Genomic DNA, 22,321 nt, shown 5'->3' on the forward strand with positions numbered 1-22,321 from the left:
CTAATGTTAACTATTGAAGCCTAATTTAAAGTGTGAATTAACAATAAAAAATCAACAATATCTAGGGCATGTTATATCCCAGATTAAAATGATTAAAAAAAGTTTTAAAATAAATAGCTTAATAGTCTAAATACTTAAGTGATGAACATCATAGTGAATACACAAATCTGAATGGCTAATTACAATTATTTAATTTTTTTTTTTTAGAAAGTAGTGCAGTTGCTTTATTTATGGGGTTTCCAGGGTAAGGGCTGTATTTTCTGCAGTGTAGCGCCATCTGCTGTCATAGAGTGAATGTGCTTTCATCATTGATTACCAAAGAGTGGTACTTGTAAAGCAGGGGAATTTTTAATTTTTAAAGGTGACATTTTAAATGTGTAACAACAAAAGTGCTGGAACTTTTAGCAGTGTAATTTTTCAACAAAGTATTGTTTTTAAATGTGCTAAAGAAATAAATTTGATTGAACATGTTAATGAATTCAGATAATTATTATTACTTTTTTAAAAATTGTTCCTTAAAAAAAACACACAAAATAATATGTTTTCCCCATTTTTGTGGATGACACATGTAACCCATCTTTGTTCATATTTCAGTCATTTTCTCAGAAATAAAACTCTCTTACGTATTTCCTAAAACTCTGTTCTGGGTAAATAATCTTTTCCTAGAACTTTATTACAGATTGGCTACATAAGACACAGGTTGGGAAACAGTGGGATAGGTTACCTAAGGTTTACCATTAAATCAGAAAATGTGCTGCCAAAAATCAAGTGTACCTGTTGAATAGACTTATTCATAACCGCACTTTTAGTTACTTCTTCCATTTAACAACAATGACCAAAGATTAATTGACAACCACAAATTGTGAACTTCTGCCCGATGGACTTTTGGCACATTTTCTGCTCCTATTGGACACAAATCATGTCCTATGAGGTGGAAATGTTTAAATACGACACCAGTTCTAACGTTTGGTCAGAATGCACGGCCAGAGCAGAAGAGAGACTGTGAGTCACTTTGTCCAAACTGAGGCGCTAGTCAGTGCCATAGAGCAGTAGTACAACATGCAGTACACAGGGAGGAGCTTTCAACACCTTTCAGACTACTGTGGGGTGACACAGGCGTGAATGCTACAAACAGACTTTGTGGTACCCCAGGGCCTCCTTGGAAAACGCCTGTTTCTTCTATCGCAAATTTTTCCATCTTGATAGCAAAGATGACGAGAGATGAGCTAATGTGCAAACGAGTATGTAATGTTTGGTTCTGGCTCAAAGAGCGTTACCTTCTCGGCATCCGCTCAAAGCCTTATCCCTCACACTCGACACCTACCTGGGATCCTTGCTTAACAACAAAAAAACAGTTCAGAAATACATCTTCATCTTCTCTGGTCATAAACAAACACACCTGCAGCAGTAGGGCAATAAAAGTCCAATTTTGCCTTTATGAGCTTCCTCTTGCTCATGAACATCTTCAGCTGGACCAGACCCACGTGAGGTCACCATGACATCATCAGCATGAGTTCAGTCCAAAGAAGTAGACTAGGGTCACAGGAACCTGAAGACAGTTGTGATGGAAGCCTGTGTTTATGTGTTTCAAGATCACCTAGTAACTATTTAGGGATGTTGAGAACCACCAGCTGACATCTGACCAAAAAAAATAATGTTATCTTATCAGATGCACCCACTACAACCCAGATGAAAACTGCCATATAAAAAAATAATGTATTTAAAATATATTTATTTTATACTAAGTATAGTTCTGTCATGAAAACTCAGATAGTTTAGCATGGTAATGTACATGACAATGTTAATGTGTTTGGTCTTGGCAGAATAGATCTGCTACACTGCTGCTGTGGCAGAGCGGGTACAGAGACTTGTTACAGCCAATACATCCACAACATGCTGCTGTGAGCATGTAAAAAATACTGCTGCTGCACATATAACATGAAATAACCCCCATAAAGCATACATGAATCACCCTGTAGCAGATCTATACAGGTGGAGCTGGGGAAGGAGGAGGATTTCTGATGCAAGCTGCAACTGCTACGGCAAGCACTAGTCATATTTTTGAATGTTGAGCAGTGAGCTCATTGGCTACTGATACAAGAGAGAACCAGTCAGCTGTGCCATGTGATAATGATGTCATTATGTCAGACTGAGTTGGACCTATTGGACTGCGCCATCTAGAGATTCATGCCAGAATTTTGTATTTCAAATCTATCAACATATTTACTGACATATCACTTGAGACATTCTGATATAAAAATTATAATTCAACTTTATTTTGAATACTACTTGTGCACAATGCACATTTCTTAATATTAAGCCTAAATGTGTTTTAATGTCATTTCGGATGAGTTAATGAGAGAATAATATCAGTCTTTAAATGCAAGATATTTAAAGTATACCTGAAGTATACTTGTAATAGTTCCACTTTAGCACAATCAGTAGTTGAACTTCAGCATTATTTCTGCACAATTAAAGGGGTCCTATTAAGCTATTTTACAAAGTCTTGATTCTGTTTCGGGGGATGTACTAGAAAATGCTCTTATGTTGGTGGTTCGAAAAACGTAATTTCCCACACTATTTACATTATTACATACTTTTCTCCCCAGCCTGGCACAAACAGCTTGCTTAATTGTAGGTTTGATAAAGGCCCGACTTCCAAAAAAGTAAATGTGATGTGATTTAGCAGTTCCAGAACCCGAGAATATTGAGTAAAAGGATTCCGCAGAACCTTTGCATGCACAGATATTACAAGACATACTAGAGTGGTAATTTATTGTTATTTTCTGGTTATTGTTGTTTTCATTTGTTTGTTAGTTTTTTTTGGCTTAATCGCATTTTAGATTTACATACATTTTTATGATTTGGGGGGGGGGGACTGGGCATGATGGAAAGATTAATACTTTTTATCTCAGCATCATCAAATTAGGTGAAATCAGGCCTTTTTTATCAAGGCCTGTTATCTTTAATTGGCAACTCGTGTTATCCGTATTTGTTCAGCATGCTGTCTCGCGTCAACCTTTTGCTTTTTCTTGCTCTCCAGCTCTCTTCCCCACCTCTCTTAGTCATCCCAGGATGTGTCAGAATTTCTATAGTTTTTCAAGGTCATGCCCAGTGGAGCGGAGAATGGCAATCACCGGAGAGAAAGAGCAAGTGGTGCCAAGCCACAGCTTTTTCCTCTGCACACCCCCAAACTAACCTGCCCCCACGCCAGAAACACACCTCAGGTAGGGGGTAAACCACTCCTCACACCCGTCCCCGTGAACGCAAGGGGGTATAAATGGAGGTGCGAAAGAGGAGAGAGAACAATTCAGAGGGCGATCAAACAACTCAAATGGATCCCAAGGCATCCCATGGTGTGATGATGATGATCTTCATGGCCTCTTTGGTGTGGATGAAATGTTCAGCAGCACCAATGGAGTGCCACTTCAACTCTCAAGGTGAGACCAGGTGTCCCGTCTCATATTTACTCTTGATCAGGCATTTACAGGACTCGATCTTCAGTGTGTTTGATGTCTCTTTTCACAGCTCTGTGTGAGTATGATGGGAAGCAGTACTCTATGGGAGAGAGCTGGATGGAGCAGGGCTGTGTGCAGTGCACCTGCCTGCACCCTGTGGGAGTGGGATGCTGTGAAACGTAAGATTCATAACATCTTGCATTAATTTCTCTGTTGGATAACAAAGAAAAGAACCCAATGAATGGGAATCTGGAGATTTTTCTGTTATATTTTGGTACACTGAAACTGAAATTAAACTCTTGAATATAAAGGTTTTTGATTGGTAGTGATGCTTCCATGAAGGACTTTTAAGAAACCATAGAACCTTTCCATTGCACAATTGTATAATTATAATATAAAAAGCTTCTTTAGATTAATAAAATGTTTATTATACATAGTTCCTTTAAGAACTGTTCACTGAAAGTTCTTATATTCTTCTGCAGCATTGCTGTGAAAACCCCTTATTTTGGCAAATGCACTCGTTCCTTCACACAATGTAGTTAATTTTAATTTATATTTAAATCAATCGCTTGATTACAGTGTGCATCGGCCTGTGGACTTTCCTCCCTGGTGTGAAGTTCGGGTTGAATCTCTGACTTGCCAGGTCACACTGGTGATGACCTCTGATCCCCGCCAGCGCTGCATTCCCGGAGAAGAGAACAATATTGATCCAAGACATGGAGCACTCAACATGAAACTAGGTTAGCATGGAGGAAGTCTTCAATCCACAATTCACCTGCCTGTCAGCTAACATCTGTCTCACTATTGCGTGAGATGCAATATTACTTCTATAGCACTTGTATTCTCAAAGCATAACCATTACCATTTAAGTTCTCAGTCTAAAGGAAAATAGGATGTGGTTTGACGTATAGCATGTAGAAGAGGAAAGCAGTTTTTTGAGTTATGCATTTGAACAATGTACTGGAAAGACAGATGAGAAGTTTTATATTTGTATGGAATGTTATGCATTTTGTATATTAATTTGTGCTTATTCTACCATGCTATTATCACATCACTATAACCCAAAATATTAGCACTGTATGGCCTGTTATCTCTTTTACAGTTCATTACTTAAATAGCCAAGATATTTTTAATTAAGTTCAGAGAGCAAAATTAAGTGTATTCCGTTAACTAGTTGTAACAACAACAAAAACTCTTTATGAGACAAGCCATATTTTGATTTGATAATAAATGTGTTATATGTAATTGTCTGTGTCATATTTTCGTTTACACTAATAAATATGTTTAGAAAAATCCTCTCATTCTCTTAATTTCTAAAAAAAAACTACAATAGTAAAGGTGGTTCTCAGGGGCTTCAGTGAACTCCCAAGGGGGCAACAGGATTAAATAAACATATTCAAATGAACAAATGATTATTACAAATTAATAAAGGACTGTACTATAATTTAAAATGCTAATAAACACAAAATCAAGATGTAAACTGAAACTGTAGTTCTCTTCCCCCATTTATACCTATTGTACCAAAAAAGTTTATAACAGATGGTACAACCGTTTCAGAAATCAAACCACCAAAAATCAAACCTCTCAATAACGGTTTTAATCAGTTATGGGTTGAATATAGAGAAATGGAACAAAATAGCTTGTTACAGAGAAATGAAATACAATAGAAACCATCTGTCATTATAGTTTGAAGCATACAAATGAAATATAGACTATAAATACAGAAATCTTTACATTACAGGAGGTAAAGCAGTCATTTCATCAAGGCTGAAATGTGAAGTAGCTTAAATAAAGAATTGTAATCTCATTGCACGGTAAAATATAAAAACCAATAAAACAACTCTCAATATAGCCACCTTTGAACTGCTAACAGGACATCTCACAACAACAACTCGTTAGTTTTATGATCTCCCAGCACAAACACCAACACAACTCAAATGTTGATGCTGTTCGTCCCTGTGAACTGTGAAACATATGAAGCTAGTGTGGGGTTTGTGGGAAGCACTTTGATTGGAAGGTCCCAACTGAAGGTGTCCACATCCACATGCTCGGCCCCCGTCCATACTGTGACTTCTGACTGATTCTGCAGAACCACCGGGGCCTCCACTGGCTCCCGCGCTGTGACGAACTCAAAATGCAGACGCCATCTTAACGTCACTGGGGAAGAGAATAGAATCATTGAATGAGAATGTTGCTTTATCAGAAAATGGTCACTTATTTCCTTTACTCACATATATTTCATAACAGATTTAAAACTTCAGGCTCAAGCTAACTGGAAATAAACCAATAAGTCAACCAAAAGCTTAACTTTTTTTTTACTTCAACATACAACTTTTTATGCGTGAAGGATTTCTAACCTATATCTGTGGTGAATCCTGGTGTGACATTGAGGGGTACAGGGAGAGAGAAATGGCTGGAGGCTGTGTGCAAGCAGGACTCTAGATGTCGGCCATGACCAGTGACACTGACAGCCTGGCCGGGACGTCTCTGGTAATGCTCTTGGACCTCCTCCTCACTTTGTAGACTTACTGAATACTGAGCAGATATAAAAATACACATGAACACTACAGCAGCACTAATTGGGGTCAATAAGATATTAAAATATTTGCTCTCCAAATCAGCATATTTAAATGATTTCTGAAGGATCATGTGACACTGAAGCCTGGAGTAATGCATTAAAAAAAAAAACATACTGTCCCCAAACCTCTGACCTGTACTATATACCATACCTGTAAACATGGAATATCCCCTTCTGAGAATGTAAAGGTGCCAATAATATCTTCCCCAAGCCTGTACACAGTCTTAAAGATGCAGAACTTAGCCACCTTTCCCCGCACGTTTGTGATGTTGAACATATCTGTGAAGAAAATGCATGTGCATGTGATCACAACTGACATAGAATTCAAATCTAAACAGAGGACCGCAACATAAGAGATAGATGAATGACACACACACATTCCTTCAAAGACACAAGCCTTCCCACATTCACTCACGCACATGGGCACCGTCGCGAGGTGGAGATCATCAGCATGTCCAGAGCTCTTTCTAGTGGTCTTGTATCTCTCCTGCTTCCTTCCTCCTCCTCCAGAAAGGGGTTTGAGGGAGCCACTTCCTCATCTTGGGGAAACGGAGGCTCTGGCATGCCTACAAAATATTTTATTTAACATTCAAGTATTCACACATTTTCTAAAAAGATTACACATTTCTTTAGATGTAAAAATAAAAATGCATGTGGAAATTGATTAATGCATCTCTAATGCAGCTTGCTGATAATTAGCCTCAGATTTGCATGGACAATACTAACAGGGAGGAAAAAAACCTACCATGAAGCACTAAAACTCTGAAAGGGACTCGCAGTAACTTGATGGGTGAGTTGACTCGCTGGCAGCCAATCGTGAGCTTATACACGTACTTCACTGCCTGACCCCGGAAACTAGGTGGACCATCAGTGGGCACAATCTCACTGTAGGAATCTGAACAAGGGGAAAACATTATTAACTGGCAGTCTCAGCTGAACAAAACCTGGAAGAGATTTGTTTAACATGTGGCTGTCTCCTGTAGTTCAGAATGACATTAGCCAGGCATAATGTGCAATTACATGACTGAACAGCTGAACTTTGGCCAGCTGACTGTTGGTTTTGAGCCATGAACCAGTTTTCACCACCATATCAACATTATCTGGGTCATGAGGAATTGTTTTAAGGGGTTCACTTCTTAGTACTGATGTTGTGAGGGCATAAACGATGTAAACAACACAAGCACAAAAAGTTGACCGTGACTGCATCCGTTTCTGGTTTATTTTCAGCTTCTTACAAGTCTTGCTCTCTCCGGGATCCAAGCGAAGGTCACAGAACAAGATCTTTGGTGGTGTGTCCAGCACACACTGCCCTCTTTCACCTGGACCAATGAAGAAACAAGGAAATTGTGAAATCTCTCCTCTAAATCCCTGCTCTAAATTTTTTCTGGGAATAAATCTGAGATTACAGAAAGATGGATAAATTAACAAAGCTGAAATGAACATCTAATCCTCATCACAAGCACACCTTCTGATAGACTTAAAATATTTGGCTTTTACTCTGAAAAGAAAGGCACATTTCAACACCAAACTAATAGAGAGATCATAAGGAGGTCTGTGATCAGCTGAAATCATTACACTGCTTGATCTTCACGTGATATGTTAGCAATCATCAGCGGTTTCTTGAAATGTATAGGGTTTCTGACTCAAATGACTCTGCACTTGTTAAACTCTGCATTTTCCCCAATTGACAATGTGAGTATGGCAGATTGTATTTGGTCATTATTCTGTCCAGCATGTTTTTACATACTTTCTGGTGAAGTAAAGTAGTTCATGCTGTATAACCTTTGATATATTTTTAAATATTTTAAAGTATAAAGTTATTGTAATATTACATAATTGTATTTTTGCTTAAGGTAAGCACAGCATCCTCATCAATAGAACTATTTCCGGTTTCCACAACCTGAACATTTGCTTTTAGTACAGTATTTTCTCAAACTGTAGAACATTTCATTCTCAAAAGTAGTTTCTGTTCTGACTTTGCTCACTGTTCTGAGCAGTTCTACAGACACAAAACATGAACTGAATTGAGCTGACACTATACTTCTGTAGAGCGGATATAAAGCTGAATTGAACTGGCTCCTAACTGGCAAATGTTGCAGTGTTGAATAACCTTACCATTGTCTTCAGTAGAGCTACTTATCACTGAACTGAACTTTATTCATTATTGATGAACAATGGAAGAATATTGATTGATGAATATTACAAATTTATTAAATTACACTAAACAAGCACTGAACTGACTGAAGCTGCTACAGCTGCTTTACAGCAGAATTTGGTATTAAGGGAAATTTAATTAGTTTTGCATCCTTGATTCAGTTTTTTCTGTCTAATACTGTGAAACTGCTTTGAAACAATGTCTTTTGCACAAAGTGGTAAATATAAATAAAGGTGACCTGACATACAAACCACACAATTTTAAATGTGGCAATAAAAGAAAAAACTGATCTTCATTTGATTTGTTTTATCCTTGATGCAATAATATAAATTAAGTAAAACTAGTCTGATATTAGCTGCTCATTTTCACCTTTGCTTGGTATTAGTACGGTGTCGCTCTCTGCTTGGACGTCTTGCTTGGTGCCCTGAGTGGGTAAAGCCACACGACTCTCGCTGGCATGGAACTGGCAGTGGATCTGAGCACTGGCCCAGGCCAACATCTCACTGCGGAAGTTGAACAGACTCAATCACAACTGACAGCACATACATATCCACGTCAAAAAGCAACTCAGTGCCTTTTCTGAATACAGTCTTCTTTACCTGCTGGCAGATGTAGACAGATGTGATATAGGATTTGTGAAGGTTATAAGACACTCTAAAACCTCCCCGGCCAAAAACACAGGCCCTCGTGCCATTGAAGCCACCACCTCAATCATCTGAGAAAAACAGAAAGGTTATATGCAAGGTACTGGATATTACTTGACTTAAGATGGTTTTCTGGGATGGTTTTAAGTTGCTTTATTGGTTTTAGAGGGGTTTCCAAACTAGGAGACCAGTTAAGGCCAGCAAACCAGCGCAGACTTGTTTAAGATGTTTTTGACAGGGTTGAGAGTAGGTTATGCACTGTGGAGAATATATTAATTTTGAGAGATTTATATATGAGCTTGTGGTCATATTTTTAAACAGCAGCACATGTAACGTTAACCAAACAAGCCTTTCCTAATGATTCTGCCTCTGACACAAAATATATGCAGAGCTTGACTGTAGCTACAGAGCAGCGTACATCTCGATTTAAAGAGCTGGCGTCGTGCACAGCGATGAATGTTTACAACACTAGCAGGAACTCCTAACATTATTTTATTTGTTCCCTTTACGATACCTCGAAGTTGTTTCTTTTATTTATTCCCGTCGATTTTTTTATGTCGTTTTCCTAACAACAAAAGTTAAAGAAAAGTGTAGCCGGTGACGCTCCAGCTTCCTTAAAAACAAAACAATTGGAGATTTGTTTTGGCCATTATAAGGTTTCCCTGAGTTTTTTTCCAAACGTTGTTCAAGCTACATTCATAAACACAAAAGCAAAAGCTTCCATGACATAGAACTAGACTTTTAAAAAAAATCTTCTTTATGCATAATTATTTGATTTACTCAGTGAAACATGTCACTAGAAAGTATAGGATGTAAAACCTTTGTCTTAACTCCGGTATAGTGATGTGCAGTGCAAGTCGTGAACAAATCGTTCTTATGAGTCAGTTCATTTCAATGAATCAGTTCAAGATGTATACTGTTTGAACGATTTGTTTGCCAATCAGTCCAAAAAATAAACAAACAAAAACAAAAATTCCGAAGCTACCAGTAAAAACTTTATGGATAAAAATTATAATAAAAAAACAAGCTAAGATAATCACATTTGGATTTACATTAAGAGATACTTATATTTATTTAGAATTCTTGAAAATAATATTTCGTACATTTGAACAAAAATGCCATCGTTTTTTTATTTATTTTTTTTATCGAAAAACATAATAAACAGCAATACGAGTTTTACATATGACTTTACTTGAACATTTAGACTAGAATACGTGATATACCGAGGTGGGGAAACTTAACGACTTAACACGAATTACTGAATTGCTTTTGAAATGATTCTTTGAACTGAACCGTTCAAAAGAACCGATTCGAATAAACGAGTAAACACGATCACTGGCTCTGTGGCAAATGTGACGTAAAAGTCCCATCCAAAATCACAACGGGGGGTGGCGCGGTTTCCTCAGAAGAAGATAGTTAAGAAAAGTGTAATATTTATTATTTTAAATAGTCAAGGGATGACTTATAAAAGAAGACAGATACAGAACAAGGCTTGTGTTTCTTTGCAAAGTACTGAAATGACGCCTCTCTTCTGTACGTTACCTCCCCGAGGGTGAGCTCATTGGTATAAGCCTGCAGAGGGCCCTGTGTACTGCTCTATCATCGATAAATTTATGTCTATCTTTGACCAGTTCATCGAGAGATCGTGATGTGCTGTTCTTCATAAGAAAATGTGCTGTTTACTTACGGAAACTCATAAATGCTGAACAGCGTTACATGCTTTTCGTCTCTAAAACTTAGCATTTGCTATTCACTTAGGAAATATTACCAAGATCCAACCGCAACAAAGTGGAAGCAGCAGCCATAGAGACACCGGATGGCTCTACTGACATAGTCATGCTGGGGAGCGTCAAAACAAGTGCATCTCGCCACTGACACGCAGACCCCAGACAGACAAGGGTAAGAGAGATTTAAACTCCTCTTGCGGACTGCGTGGATGAAACAATAACAATAGGAGAACATTAATTATGCATGGCCAATCTAAAAGCGAATGTGACCTAAGTAGCCAGACGTTTACAATCGGGCGAAGAGAAAGGGTGCAAACGCATATTGGACATTAAAACATCATGCCTCTTTCAATAAATACGTCTCGCCCAAGTATGATTCTGTAATGGCGCTGCATTTTGTGAAATAGTGCGAAATATGAAGTAATAATTATTTAAAGCAAAAAGACAGTAAAAGTGCTTTAATTTTATAGATGCTCTTCTGTCTCAGAAGGTAGGCTTACTCATTTTTTTAATCAAATTAATTTTTGTGAGCTGTATGTGAGTTTGCATATTTTGTATTTATTTATTTATCTATTTGCAGCACTGATCATTGTTTGGGCCTAAATTAAGTGTAAAACCATAATTTGTGCAATTTGCAGATTTCTGACAATACATTAATTAGACTGAAAAGTAATTTTGTAAATAAAAAAGTTATAGAAAATTCCTAAATGGACCAAAAAAGAAAAATGCAAGTACAATAATATATGCAAACAAATGGAATGGAAAACTACACCTGCACCACAATGGAAACATTGGATCCATAATGGAGAGGAAATCATGGATTTAGTTTTGGACAGAGCTAAATATATTTTCTGTTATTGTTTTTGAAATAAAAATGGTTAAGTAGTAATAATAATTAATGTATTATATATTTGTTTCTTCTTCTTCTGTTGTTTTATTCAGTGCAATTACATGGAATTTCAGTGTAGCAGATTATGTCGAATCATTGTATGGTTTTAACTGTGAAGTACAATAAAGTATGTCATAACATCTTGATGTGGGGTGGGCTGGGGATCTACAGGTATTTTATTTGTTTGGCCAAATGAATTCTGCCATATAGAAAAAGATTTGCCTGGCCCAGGGCTGAAATGAAGGGAGCTATTGTTATTTAATTAAAAGGAAAAGGATCAGGTTACATCTCCAGCCCGTGGTAGCTGCTAGCAACTGAACTCTGTCGCTCCGTCACCCTGGTGACAGGTGAACTTTGCGTTTGTAGGTATATCACCTGCCCATGCATGCAGATCATACATGTGATCTCAACTCTTACTTGCACAACACAATAGGCAAGATGTCATTTTTCAATTAACCATGCGTCTTATCCGTTGCTTTAGCCTTAAAACAAAGGAAATATTCTATATGCTTGAACACTTTAACTCTTTCTTTTTTTCAGAGGATTCAGGGAGACGATTTTTACGGTTTTGGTTTGGACTGGTGATCCAACAGCTCTACTATGGATTTAAATGACAGCACGTCTCTGGCTGAGCTGATGAGCCGGTATGTGTCTACAGAAACCGGATTTGGTGTCCCGAAGGATGGCTGGCGGATATGCCTGGCCCACGAGTTCAAAGAGAAGCGCAAACCATTTCAAGCCAAAGATGTCTCATTGTCCAACATGATCGAGCATCTTTCTTTAGGGGTCAGGTATGTTTAACAAATCATATTTCAAGAGAAGAGCCTCAGATCTACTTGGCCATTCATTTATTAGTCCTCACGTCATCTACAGGAAACACAATTACTAAAGAATAGAATTTGTTTGCATCAAAATCTGCCAAAATAGACCATTATAGACATCTCAGTGGCCTTTTGCTCTATACCAATATGTATGGTTGAAACAGGAACAGGAAATATTAGTCAATGGTTATATTTTGACCACAGATGGACATGTTATCATTCCTTTCTTATGCTAAACCCCTGTCCGCTTGGTTCTTAGAAGCTTTATTTATTTAACCAGTGTTTCATGGTTAATGATAATGTCTTCATAAAAAAGGCAGCTCTTTGTGTGGATTGTATCTCACATACTAGTTAAACCAGAAATCTTAGCTTGTGGATCATTTGTGAGATACATTGCTGGTTTTGTGTAGCAAGTTGTATTTACCTTGATCAGGTGGGGCTGTTTTCCCTCTCTAACTGTTGCATTATGACTAATACATTTCAGCAAACTTCCTCTCTTTGTATGGACCTTTGGATGTTCCTGCTATAAACAGCTTGATAGCAGTTGACCTGGGTTTAGATTCTGGATTTTTATTGTTGTGATTCTTTGTTAATGAACTATTATTTTATCTCCAACTTCACACTACAGCTGCATGGAACTGGACACTGAGGCTAGTTAATCAGTGTCGATATCGGTCAATACCCTGTGTGCTGTTCTATTCCATTTCAGGTTAAAGCTTTATAAATCTTTACTGTAGTTCCATTTACACAATCAGTCCTCTGATGTGTATGTGAATACTGCATTCATGAATCATGTTGCTTAACCTTCACCACACTTGATTGATTACTCACTAGCATACCAGGATAGGGACATGACTGGCTTCTGTGATAGTCATATGCAGTCATCCATCGAAACCCTCCATAGTACTGTAGCTGAACGTTGCCGTTTTTTTAATCTGAAAAAAAAAAAATGCAATGTTTTAAATTTTCCTTTAATACAACATAATCCTGCCAAGTGATTATTCCACAACAACATGTAAGTGAAAAAAATAATAATTCCAGTTCACTTAATAAGCATAAATAAAGTCTAGAGAGAGAAAAAAGGTGCACTTTTTAGATAAATATTGATTGGGAAAAAAAATACAAAAAGCAATTTGTATCCAGGGCAGAGACATTTGATTGGTATCCAGTGCTTTTTCAGCCTATCCCATAATGCCATCTGCCCTTTTATATTTGAGTGAATCGGTCTCTGTTTCTAGGCGCTCTTGTGCTGAGTGCAACAAGACTGAAAACAGCTGTGTGTGCATTATTGCAGGAGAATGAGCGAGCCAGAAAAGAATGAGTTGGATGGAGTGGTTCGGGAGTGACTAAAGTTGAGATGTAGTATGTGTGTGTGAAACAGAGGTTCATTGTTAGAACTAGCATTGCTGTCAAGCTATAAAGACCAATTTAAGAAGTCAAAGTGTGATATTTTTGCACATAGATGCATGAGCAATATATCGAACAAAACTCTGTAACCTTCACTGTTCATCTGTTCGTCTTGCTTGCTTTGTCTGAGCAGGTATCTGAGATGGTGGTACAGAAAGACCCAGGTTGAGAAGAAGGCTCCTTTTATTGATATGTTTCGGGCTTTACCACTGAAACAAATTTATGGTAAGCGCAAAGACAAACAGAAACATCAAAGCAACAACAACAACTCTTAAAGGGATAGTTCACCCAAAAATGAAAATTCTGGCATGAATTACTCATTAATTACTTCGTTCATCTTGGGAGCACAAATTAAGATATTTGACTTTATTCAACAATTCTTGAACCACTGATGTCACATGGACTATTTTAACGATGTCCTTTCTGAACCTGAGAACATTTCAGTTACACTGCTGTCTTGTGAGGGTCAGAAAACTTTCAAAAACATCTTGTGTTCTGAAGATGAACAAATGTCGTACATATTTGGAACGAGTAATTAATGACAGAATTTTCAGTTTCGGGTGAACTATCCCTTTAAAATGACCCAGGGTAACAGAGGACATGTTTTGTGCAGGTGCTCCTCTTGGTGGCATTGGCGGAGGCAGTATCACGCGTGGATGGAGGGGAGATTTCTGCCGGTGGCAACTAAATCCTGGAATGTACCACTACAAAACCGTTATTGCTAACCAGGTAAAGACCTAGTGTGAACCAATAAAATACATATAAAAAGAATCCATACCATTGTTCAAAAAAACTGTGGTCAGTAAGATTCAATTTTTTTTTTTTTATAAATTATTCAGCAAGGTCATGTTAAGCAATCACATTCATTATGTAAATAAAGGCTGTTGTTTTGAATTTTGTTCTTTTCAACATTGATAATAATGGATTTGAGCACCAAAACAGTATATTAGAAAGATTTCTGAAGGATCATGTGACACTGAGTAAATGCTGCTGAAAATTGCAGCTTTGGTGAGGTTCCTTACCAACCCCAAACATTTGAACTGTAGTGTTTAGTATTTAGTATTTAGAAATGAGTGATTCTGTTGGTATGATTCCCAGTTCTGGGAAAGCGTTTGTTATTATACAGTATATGTAGGCGTTCAAATCTACCTTTCACCTAGTACGTTTATTTTAACCCCCTCTATGTCTTAGTTTACAGTGTGTCTGCGCAGGGGTGGTCAGACAGTATACCAGCAGGTGTTGTCTATGGAGCGACCCCCGACTCTTCAGGGTTGGAACTGGGGTTATTGCGGTGAATATGCCTTTTACCATGCTCTGTACCCACGAGCCTGGACCGTCTACCACCTGCCTGGCCAGAATGTCACTCTCACCTGCAGGCAGGTGTCACCCGTCATCCCTCACGACTACAAGGTGACAAGCTGTTTAGAATGTGTTTGATACTTAAAGCACATTGTTGCTTTAACTTATAACTCATTTATATTGTATGACCCTTTCCTTTACACAAAAATGGATACAGTAACTGTTCAACAATGATAAAAGTGCTACTTGTAAAGTTTGCTGCTGTATGGCTGCTGATTATTCGACATTGCCATCACATGGATAAATTACATTTTAAAATGTATTAAAAAATATTACTGTATACACCAATATTGCAGTTTGAAAAATCTTTGTCTCATTATCAGGACTCCAGTCTTCCTGTGGCTGTGTTTGTGTGGGACATTGAGAATAAGAATGACTACGCACTTGATGTTTCCATCATGTTCACAATGGTTAATGGGTCTGGACATAAAGACGATAAGAGTGGGGGCCACTGGAATGAACCATTTTGCCTGGAAAAAGACGGAGAATCTGTGTCTGGGGTGTTACTACATCACCAGACGCCCGTCAACCCTTACACTCTGTGTATGGCTGCAAGAGAAAAGGTAATGCACCAGTGTAAATCTAGAAGCAGCAGGTTTTGCCTGTAGTAAACGCATGAAAACAACTTGCAGTGCACAGACAAAAGCACTCTGCTAAACAGGTTTCACCATAACACCACTATACTGTGTGAGCTCCTGTTTCTCTGTGCAAATAAGAGCTTTGCAAGGGTGACTGATTGCTGTGGTTCACCACAATAAACTGTGCAAAGATACTGCTAATACCATATGACTGCTCTTTAAATGTTTTATTGAGAAAAAATTATTTAAAGACAGCTTAAACTGTTGATGAAGATATATTGATGGAATTCAGTGTTGTTTTGGACCACACTGATGTTCATTTTATGGGAAAAAATGGTTAAAACATTCTTCAGATAATCTTCTTTTAAGTTCTGCTGAAGAAAGAATGTCATACATTTTTGGAATGACGTAATAGTGAATTAGTGGTGACAGAATTTATATTTTTTCAAGTGAATTATCCCTTGAAGTGTGTCTAGATAGGCAGCTGTTGTTCTTCCTCTCTTTATTTAAAGTTTCGCTTTATTTTAGTCTGGCCAAGAGATCAGTCACCAGACGGCGTTCAGCCCAAAGGGAACCTGTAGTGCTCTGTGGAGTGACCTCATGACTGATGGACGGCTCGACTCGCCTAAGGACTCCAGCCCACCCACACAGAAAGGGGAGGAAGTGGCAGCAGCCCTGGCTGTGAGCTGCTCCGTGCCTGCTAACAGTCACAACAGTGTGGAGTTCAGTTTGGCCTGGGATATGCCAAAAATCACATTTGGCTCCAGAGAAAGAATATATGAAAGGTATGTTTACATGCAGAATAGGTCAAATTTCATGCAAATGATAAATACATCACAGTCATGATTAATGGTTTGTTAGTTGTTATTGGGAGAGACATTCTCACTCTAGAGAGCATTTGATTGGACAAAAATATATGTAGAGTAACATGAGTCATCAATATTTTTGGCCTATTTTCAGAAAAGTGAACAATTGTTCATTTTTATGTGAACAGCATGATAAGTTATGGAGGGACAATTTGTTTCAGTTCAGTGAATCCAGATGAGTAAGACCATGATGCATAACTATTTTAACGATTGAAGAAAAATGTATCATCAATGCTATATACACTACCATTCAAAAGCTTAGGGTCAGTAAGATTATTTTCTTTCAGCATTGCCATCACAGGAATTAAATAAATTTTAAAATATATTAAAATATAATTAAAAAAGTAATCATATTTTACATTATTTCCATTTCAAATGCAGCTGAAGTGGCTTCCTTCAAAAATATGAACAAAATTGATCAACTGCAAGTTTTGAATGATAGTTTATGTTCCTAAACTATCAAATGTTGACTAAAATAACTGTTAACAGATACGTGCATTATTGATTAACAGCTGTTCTCTTGCCTGAGAAAAATATTAATTATGAAATAACTAAGGGCTTGAAAGAGACACACAATTTGATGTGTCTTGCCATACTTCCTCTTTCAATAGGAGACTTGAATGCAATTTCATGAGATTTTAAAAGGAAGTGATGTGCCGGTGTATAAAAAGAAGTACTGTTTACTTACAAACTTCATGAAAGGAAGGGTTTGAGTCAACAGACATTAAGTTCAGCACAGGGCCACATTTGTGCTTCTTACACATTCGTATTAGAGCAGCAATGTTCATTTGTTTTATCTCCGAGAATCCAGGAGACAATGATGCATAAATGTTACATATTAAATAATGTCATTGTTTTAGTTTGCATAACATTAATGACTTTAGTGCATTACATTAATGGGAATTGCGGGAAATGTGCTCAATTGTTATATGAAGAGCTTTTAATGGTCCTAGAAATATGCTTAATTTTGTTTATAAACTATATAATTGCATTTGAAATGATGAAATAAAACCCTTTGACACTGTGAAAGAATCACATTATTTGTGTGATGTTTGTTTCAGGAGATACACACGTTATTACGGCAGCAAAGGAGACGCTGCCCCGTCTCTGTCTCACTACGCGCTCACACACTACAGTAAATGGGAGGAGAGCATTGATGAGTGGCAGAGGCCGATTCTACAGGATGGGTAAAAAGACATGTCATTTTTCCATGAAAAATATCAAGCTTGAGGGCATGTCAGCCTGTCCTGTTGGTAAATCAAGTTTACAAAAATTTATACTTAAGCCTCTTCATTGGACAAACCACATTTTCTGTATTATTATTTTAAAAATATTACTAAATATTGTGTGAAATATAAATGTTCACTTAATGTATTTCAGCATCCATTCTGTGTATGTTTCACCACCGGTAGACTTAAACACAGTGTTGTTTTTAGGTCTCTTCCATCTTGGTATAAGTCCGCTCTGTTTAATGAGCTGTACTTTGTTGTGGATGGTGGAACCGTGTGGGTGGAGCTTCCAGAGGATGCTGACATCAGCGGTGGGCTTCGTCCTGAGGATGGGGGGCTTCCAGCGCAGCCTGAAGTGGTCAAGGATTACGGCCGCTTCGCTTACCTAGAGGGTAAGAGAGTTGGGCTGTAACATTCAACATTAACTTAACATGCAAACTAAACTCGATATTTGTTTAAAACATGTTTAGAACATTTGATATGTGTATATAATTATGTATGTCATGTACAAAAACCATGATAAAAAAAATATAACTAGCATTGCTGAGAGGAAATCTGCTGCTGCTGAGTTGTATTCTATGTTATTTTGGTGTTATTTATATACTATTATAGTATTCATTTAGAATTAGCTTTTATTTTTTTATTTCCAGTTTTAGTTTGTGTTTTGTAATTTTTATTCATTTTTTTTATTTCACTATTAGTAATTGTAGTACTTCAACTAAAAGTTGTTTATTTTTGTTAGTTGCCAAGGTAACATAAAAAAATCTATTTAACATTTTTCATCTAAAATGTATATTTTATTTAATTTCAGCTTTATTTCATATACTGAAAATTAATTTGAATAGTTTTAGATTAAATTTAGAATTACACTTTAGATCTCAGTTCATTATACAGTAAACGTTCATTACAGTTTAAATCGAGGTGATCAATAATTCTTTGTCTCTCGCTCCAGGTCAGGAGTACAGGATGTATAACACATATGATGTGCACTTCTATGCTTCATTCGCTCTCATCATGCTCTGGCCCAAGCTGGCTCTGAGTGTGCAGTATGATATTGGTAAGCTAAACTCACATTTGAACATTTAATGTACTGTATATGAATTAATTATAAAAAATTTATTTTTAGTATTTTGTGTTTTAAATTAATTAGCAGATTTTTTTATCATACTGTTTTGCATTCTCTCTGTTTAATTATACTTTCCCCCTCTCTCTTTCATATTCAGCTGGTAGCGTCGTTCAGCACGATCCTACAGAGAGGTTAAATCTAATGAATGGCCAATACTCACCAGTCAAGACCAGGGGCGTTGTACCTCATGACATTGGAGACCCTGGTGAGTTGTACATACTAGGATACCATGAAGTCACTAGTCACATTTTTTAAAGAGAGAAAGAAAGTTCACCTAAAATGGAAATTGATCATCTTGAACCCCATAATAATTTTTTCTTGCATAATGAATTGTTAAATTATTGGAAACACATTTGAGTGGTCTTATTGCCGCTACAATATCTCCTAGTTTTCTCAAAATTATTCACCTCATTTTGTTAATATGTCAATAAAACCTACTCTTTGATTTCAAACAGATGATGAGCCATGGGTTCGTGCCAATGCATACATGATCCACGATACAGCTGACTGGAAGGATCTGAACCTAAAGTTCGTGCTGCAGGTGTACCGAGACTATTACCTGACCCAGGATGAGCAGTATCTGAAGGATATGTGGCCCATATGCCAGGTGAGTTTTTCTCTATTGTATTGTAGTATTTCGTGAAAAATTATATACTCTACATATGCAAATGTAAAGTGACATTACTCAAATATCTGATGTTCTGGCTTATTTAGACAGTCATGGAAACAGAGTTGAAATTTGATAAGGATGGTGATGGGCTGATAGAAAACTCTGGCTATGCCGACCAAACATATGATGGATGGAAGGTGACAGGACCCAGGTTAGGAAGTTTTTATTTAATTTATTTAAAAATTATATATATATATTCAAATTTCTCAGATTATATAAATTATGTTTTTTATTTTAAATGTATATTTGTAAATCCTGTATCTTGACATAAGTCATAACATCCCTGTGTGGTCTTCCAGTGCATACTGTGGTGGTCTGTGGCTGGCGTCAGTGTGCATGATGTGTAAAATGGCACGTGTGCTGAATTGCGAGTCTGTTTATCAACGCTACAGAGACATTTTGGAGAGAGGAAAAGCAGCCTTTGACAAACTCCTGTGGAATGGTAAGTGTAAGCATACACCGTGCCTGTTTAAAATGAATCTTGTCTTCCAGCAACCACATTCAAATTAATGCATTCATTTCCCCCCATGAAATGTGTTTCTCTTTCTCTGAAAGGCAAATACTACAACTATGACAGCAGTGGACGGAGCCTGTCTAACAGTGTAATGTCAGACCAGTGTGCAGGCCATTGGTTTCTCAGGGCGTCTGGACTTGGGGATGATGACTACCAGGTCTGAAAAACATTTTACCAGAATGTTTTTAATATGATCAACATTTGGCTGCATTTTTACCACATAATGTTCATTTAACAATTATTTTGAAAGATTTTTCTTTATGCTTGCTAAGGCTGTGTTTATTTTAATAAAAAAGTTGTAAAATAGTAATAATGTGAAATGTTATTGCATTTAAGGAGTTTATGTATGTATATATATATATATATATATATATATATATATATATATATATATATATATATATATATATATATATATAATGCAACATTCCTTTTATGGCAAAGCTGAATCTTTAGCAACCATTACTTCAGTGTCACATGGTTCTTTATTATTCTAAGTCTAAATTATTCTAATATGCTGATTTGGTGCTCAAGAAACATTTACTATTACTATTGTCATCACAGTTGGAAATGGTTTTGCTGCTAAATGAAGAGTGATGAAGAGATTTTTGATGAGCAGATACTTGAACAGTCTTTTGTAAAATTGTAAATGTTTTTATAAGATACATTTCTTAAAAAAAAAAAAGCAACAACAACAAAAAAAAGTGTTCATTTCTACAAATGGAATTGTTTAAAGATTTATATTAAAATGAATTAATATGAATTGCAATAGAAGTATTGTTCATTGTTAGTTCATGATACCTAACAGCAAATAATTGAACCTCACTGTAAAGTTTTCCAAAGTAACATTTTAAAATTAACAAATAAATAAATAAAATGCTATTACATTATTTTGTATGAGTCACTTAGACCCCAGAAGGGGTCAGTGTTCTGTAGAAAGAGTGGACTATGGATGGGAACTAACAATCATTTTCTACATCTATTTCTCTACGCAGGCTTTTCCCAAGGAGAAAATCTGTAGTGCGCTGAAGTCAGTGTTTGACCTCAATGTTATGAGCTTTTCAGGCGGGCAGATGGGTGCGGTGAATGGGATGAGGCCAGAGGGTGTGCCTGATCATTCCAGTGTCCAATCAGATGAGGTGTGGGTGGGAGTAGTGTACGGATTAGCAGCTACAATGATACATGAGGTAATCAAACCTAAGATCATATCGCCAGGTTCCATAGGAAGTCAACCTGTTAATTAACTCCTAATACTGTGTTTTTTCCCAGGGCATGATAGAAGAGGGAATGCGCACTGCTGAAGGCTGTTACCGCGCTGTATGGGAGCGAATGGGAATGGCCTTCCAGACTCCTGAAGCATACTGTGAGAAAGGCATTTACCGCTCTCTCGCTTATATGAGACCTTTGAGCATCTGGGCAATGCAGCTTGCACTGAATAATCGACCAAACCACAGCAAAACCACTGATAAAGATGTGGGACAGGACTGAGCTGGAGCCTTATAAATGTGCTAAAGGGAACTTGCGCTGTCGAACCTCCATAATGAAGTGAATTCTTAGTTTTAAAAGACTGCAAATGAATTTGGAGATAGTGTCATCATGAGCTGTCGGTTCACACAGAAACTTAATTTCCAGTTATTTTGTAAATGAAAATGTGCATAATCTTTACCACAGTCCTTCTATGTAGCAGCTATAAATCATAGTTTTACGAATGGGAGTGTAAAAGCTTGGTCTCGGTGAGCTGACATACTGTTCATTATGAAATTGGATGTAGGGTCATTGGTCTTTGGGAATCAAGAAGTTAAAGCATGATTCTATTTAATTTTCACTGTATATTTTTATTTCTATTATGGGAATGACCTATAGAGTATGAGAGAGAAAGAACTGCTGGTTCTCTCTCTTTTATTAGAAGTATTTGTTCTTGTTTGTGTCTTAAAACATCTGAGGCTTTGAAAAGTCACTACTGTACATTATTCGACAAAATTGTAATAGAAATAAAATTAATTAAATTGGAATGAATGTTTACTGCCATCAGATTCAGTTTTTCCTGGATCATTTCTTTTCTCTGCTGTAGTTTAGTGGTACCGTAAAGAAATTATATCAAACCCACAACCCTAAGATGCTCAAACGACATGTCAGGCTCTAGTGTGTGATCTAAATCACTGGCTAAAAGTGAATTTCACCTTTTATGGAAGCCATAGCAATGCACAATGCTGTTCAAAAGTATCTTTTTTATCTTTTGCCCACCATGACTGCATATATTTGATCAAAAATACAGTAAAATCAGGATATTGTTACAAAAC

General features: G+C 37.0%; 3 protein-coding genes across 5 annotated transcripts; 2 read left to right on the forward strand and 1 right to left on the reverse strand.

The window, feature by feature from the left end:
• The first annotated feature begins 2,840 nt into the window (after positions 1–2,840).
• On the forward strand, positions 2,841–4,660 carry msmp1 (microseminoprotein, prostate associated 1). Its single transcript, XM_052560090.1, has 3 exons — positions 2,841–3,440; positions 3,529–3,637; positions 4,038–4,660. The coding sequence occupies exons 1-3, from the start codon at positions 3,281–3,283 to the stop codon at positions 4,201–4,203; spliced, it is 435 nt and encodes a 144-aa protein (XP_052416050.1). The 5' UTR covers positions 2,841–3,280; the 3' UTR covers positions 4,204–4,660.
• Positions 4,661–5,040: 380 nt separating this feature from the next.
• rgp1 (GP1 homolog, RAB6A GEF complex partner 1) lies at positions 5,041–9,709 on the reverse strand. Of its 2 annotated transcripts, none has more exons than XM_052560092.1 (9): positions 9,655–9,709; positions 8,791–8,906; positions 8,561–8,694; positions 7,272–7,355; positions 6,782–6,931; positions 6,456–6,602; positions 6,188–6,315; positions 5,816–5,993; positions 5,041–5,615 (listed from the first exon to the last, which is right to left on the reverse strand). In XM_052560092.1, exons 2-9 carry the CDS (start codon positions 8,904–8,906, stop codon positions 5,392–5,394), a joined length of 1,161 nt encoding a protein of 386 aa, XP_052416052.1. In that variant the 5' UTR covers positions 9,655–9,709; the 3' UTR covers positions 5,041–5,391. The 2 variants fall into 2 exon arrangements, with proteins under 2 accessions (XP_052416052.1, XP_052416051.1); XM_052560091.1 differs by lacking the exon at positions 9,655–9,709 and adding an exon at positions 9,350–9,506.
• A 699-nt stretch (positions 9,710–10,408) lies between these two features.
• gba2 (glucosidase, beta (bile acid) 2) lies at positions 10,409–22,041 on the forward strand. 2 transcript variants are annotated; one of them, XM_052560093.1, is made up of 17 exons: positions 10,409–10,734; positions 11,992–12,242; positions 13,813–13,904; positions 14,293–14,408; positions 14,871–15,089; positions 15,362–15,601; positions 16,145–16,401; positions 17,544–17,669; positions 17,919–18,103; positions 18,664–18,768; positions 18,935–19,042; positions 19,293–19,444; positions 19,552–19,658; positions 19,807–19,949; positions 20,063–20,178; positions 21,017–21,208; positions 21,291–22,041. In XM_052560093.1, exons 2-17 carry the CDS (start codon positions 12,052–12,054, stop codon positions 21,507–21,509), a joined length of 2,568 nt encoding a protein of 855 aa, XP_052416053.1. In that variant the 5' UTR covers positions 10,409–10,734; positions 11,992–12,051; the 3' UTR covers positions 21,510–22,041. The 2 variants fall into 2 exon arrangements, with proteins under 2 accessions (XP_052416053.1, XP_052416054.1); XM_052560094.1 differs by lacking the exon at positions 10,409–10,734 and adding an exon at positions 11,774–11,884.
• Positions 22,042–22,321: the final 280 nt, after the last annotated feature.

The sequence above is a fragment of the Carassius gibelio genome, chromosome B7 (assembly GCF_023724105.1).
Source record: "Carassius gibelio isolate Cgi1373 ecotype wild population from Czech Republic chromosome B7, carGib1.2-hapl.c, whole genome shotgun sequence".
Lineage (NCBI taxonomy): Eukaryota > Metazoa > Chordata > Actinopteri > Cypriniformes > Cyprinidae > Carassius > Carassius gibelio.

Coding starts and splice junctions, on each gene's coding strand:
- rgp1 (XM_052560092.1), bottom strand. CDS start 8,906: ATGATTGAGGTGGTGGCTTCAATGGCACGAGGGCCTGTGTTTTTGGCC. Junction 8,695..8,790: donor CTGTCTACATCTGCCAGCAG/GTAAAGAAGACT, acceptor CAACTTCCGCAG/TGAGATGTTGGCCTGGGCCA. Junction 6,316..6,455: donor CACCTCGCGACGGTGCCCAT/GTGCGTGAGTGA, acceptor TTTTCTTCACAG/ATATGTTCAACATCACAAAC.
- msmp1 (XM_052560090.1), top strand. CDS start 3,281: ATGGAGGTGCGAAAGAGGAGAGAGAACAATTCAGAGGGCGATCAAACA. Junction 3,441..3,528: donor GTGCCACTTCAACTCTCAAG/GTGAGACCAGGT, acceptor CTCTTTTCACAG/CTCTGTGTGAGTATGATGGG. Junction 3,638..4,037: donor GGAGTGGGATGCTGTGAAAC/GTAAGATTCATA, acceptor GCTTGATTACAG/TGTGCATCGGCCTGTGGACT.
- gba2 (XM_052560093.1), top strand. CDS start 12,052: ATGGATTTAAATGACAGCACGTCTCTGGCTGAGCTGATGAGCCGGTAT. Junction 16,402..17,543: donor AGAGAAAGAATATATGAAAG/GTATGTTTACAT, acceptor TGTTTGTTTCAG/GAGATACACACGTTATTACG. Junction 18,769..18,934: donor GAGTGTGCAGTATGATATTG/GTAAGCTAAACT, acceptor TTTCATATTCAG/CTGGTAGCGTCGTTCAGCAC.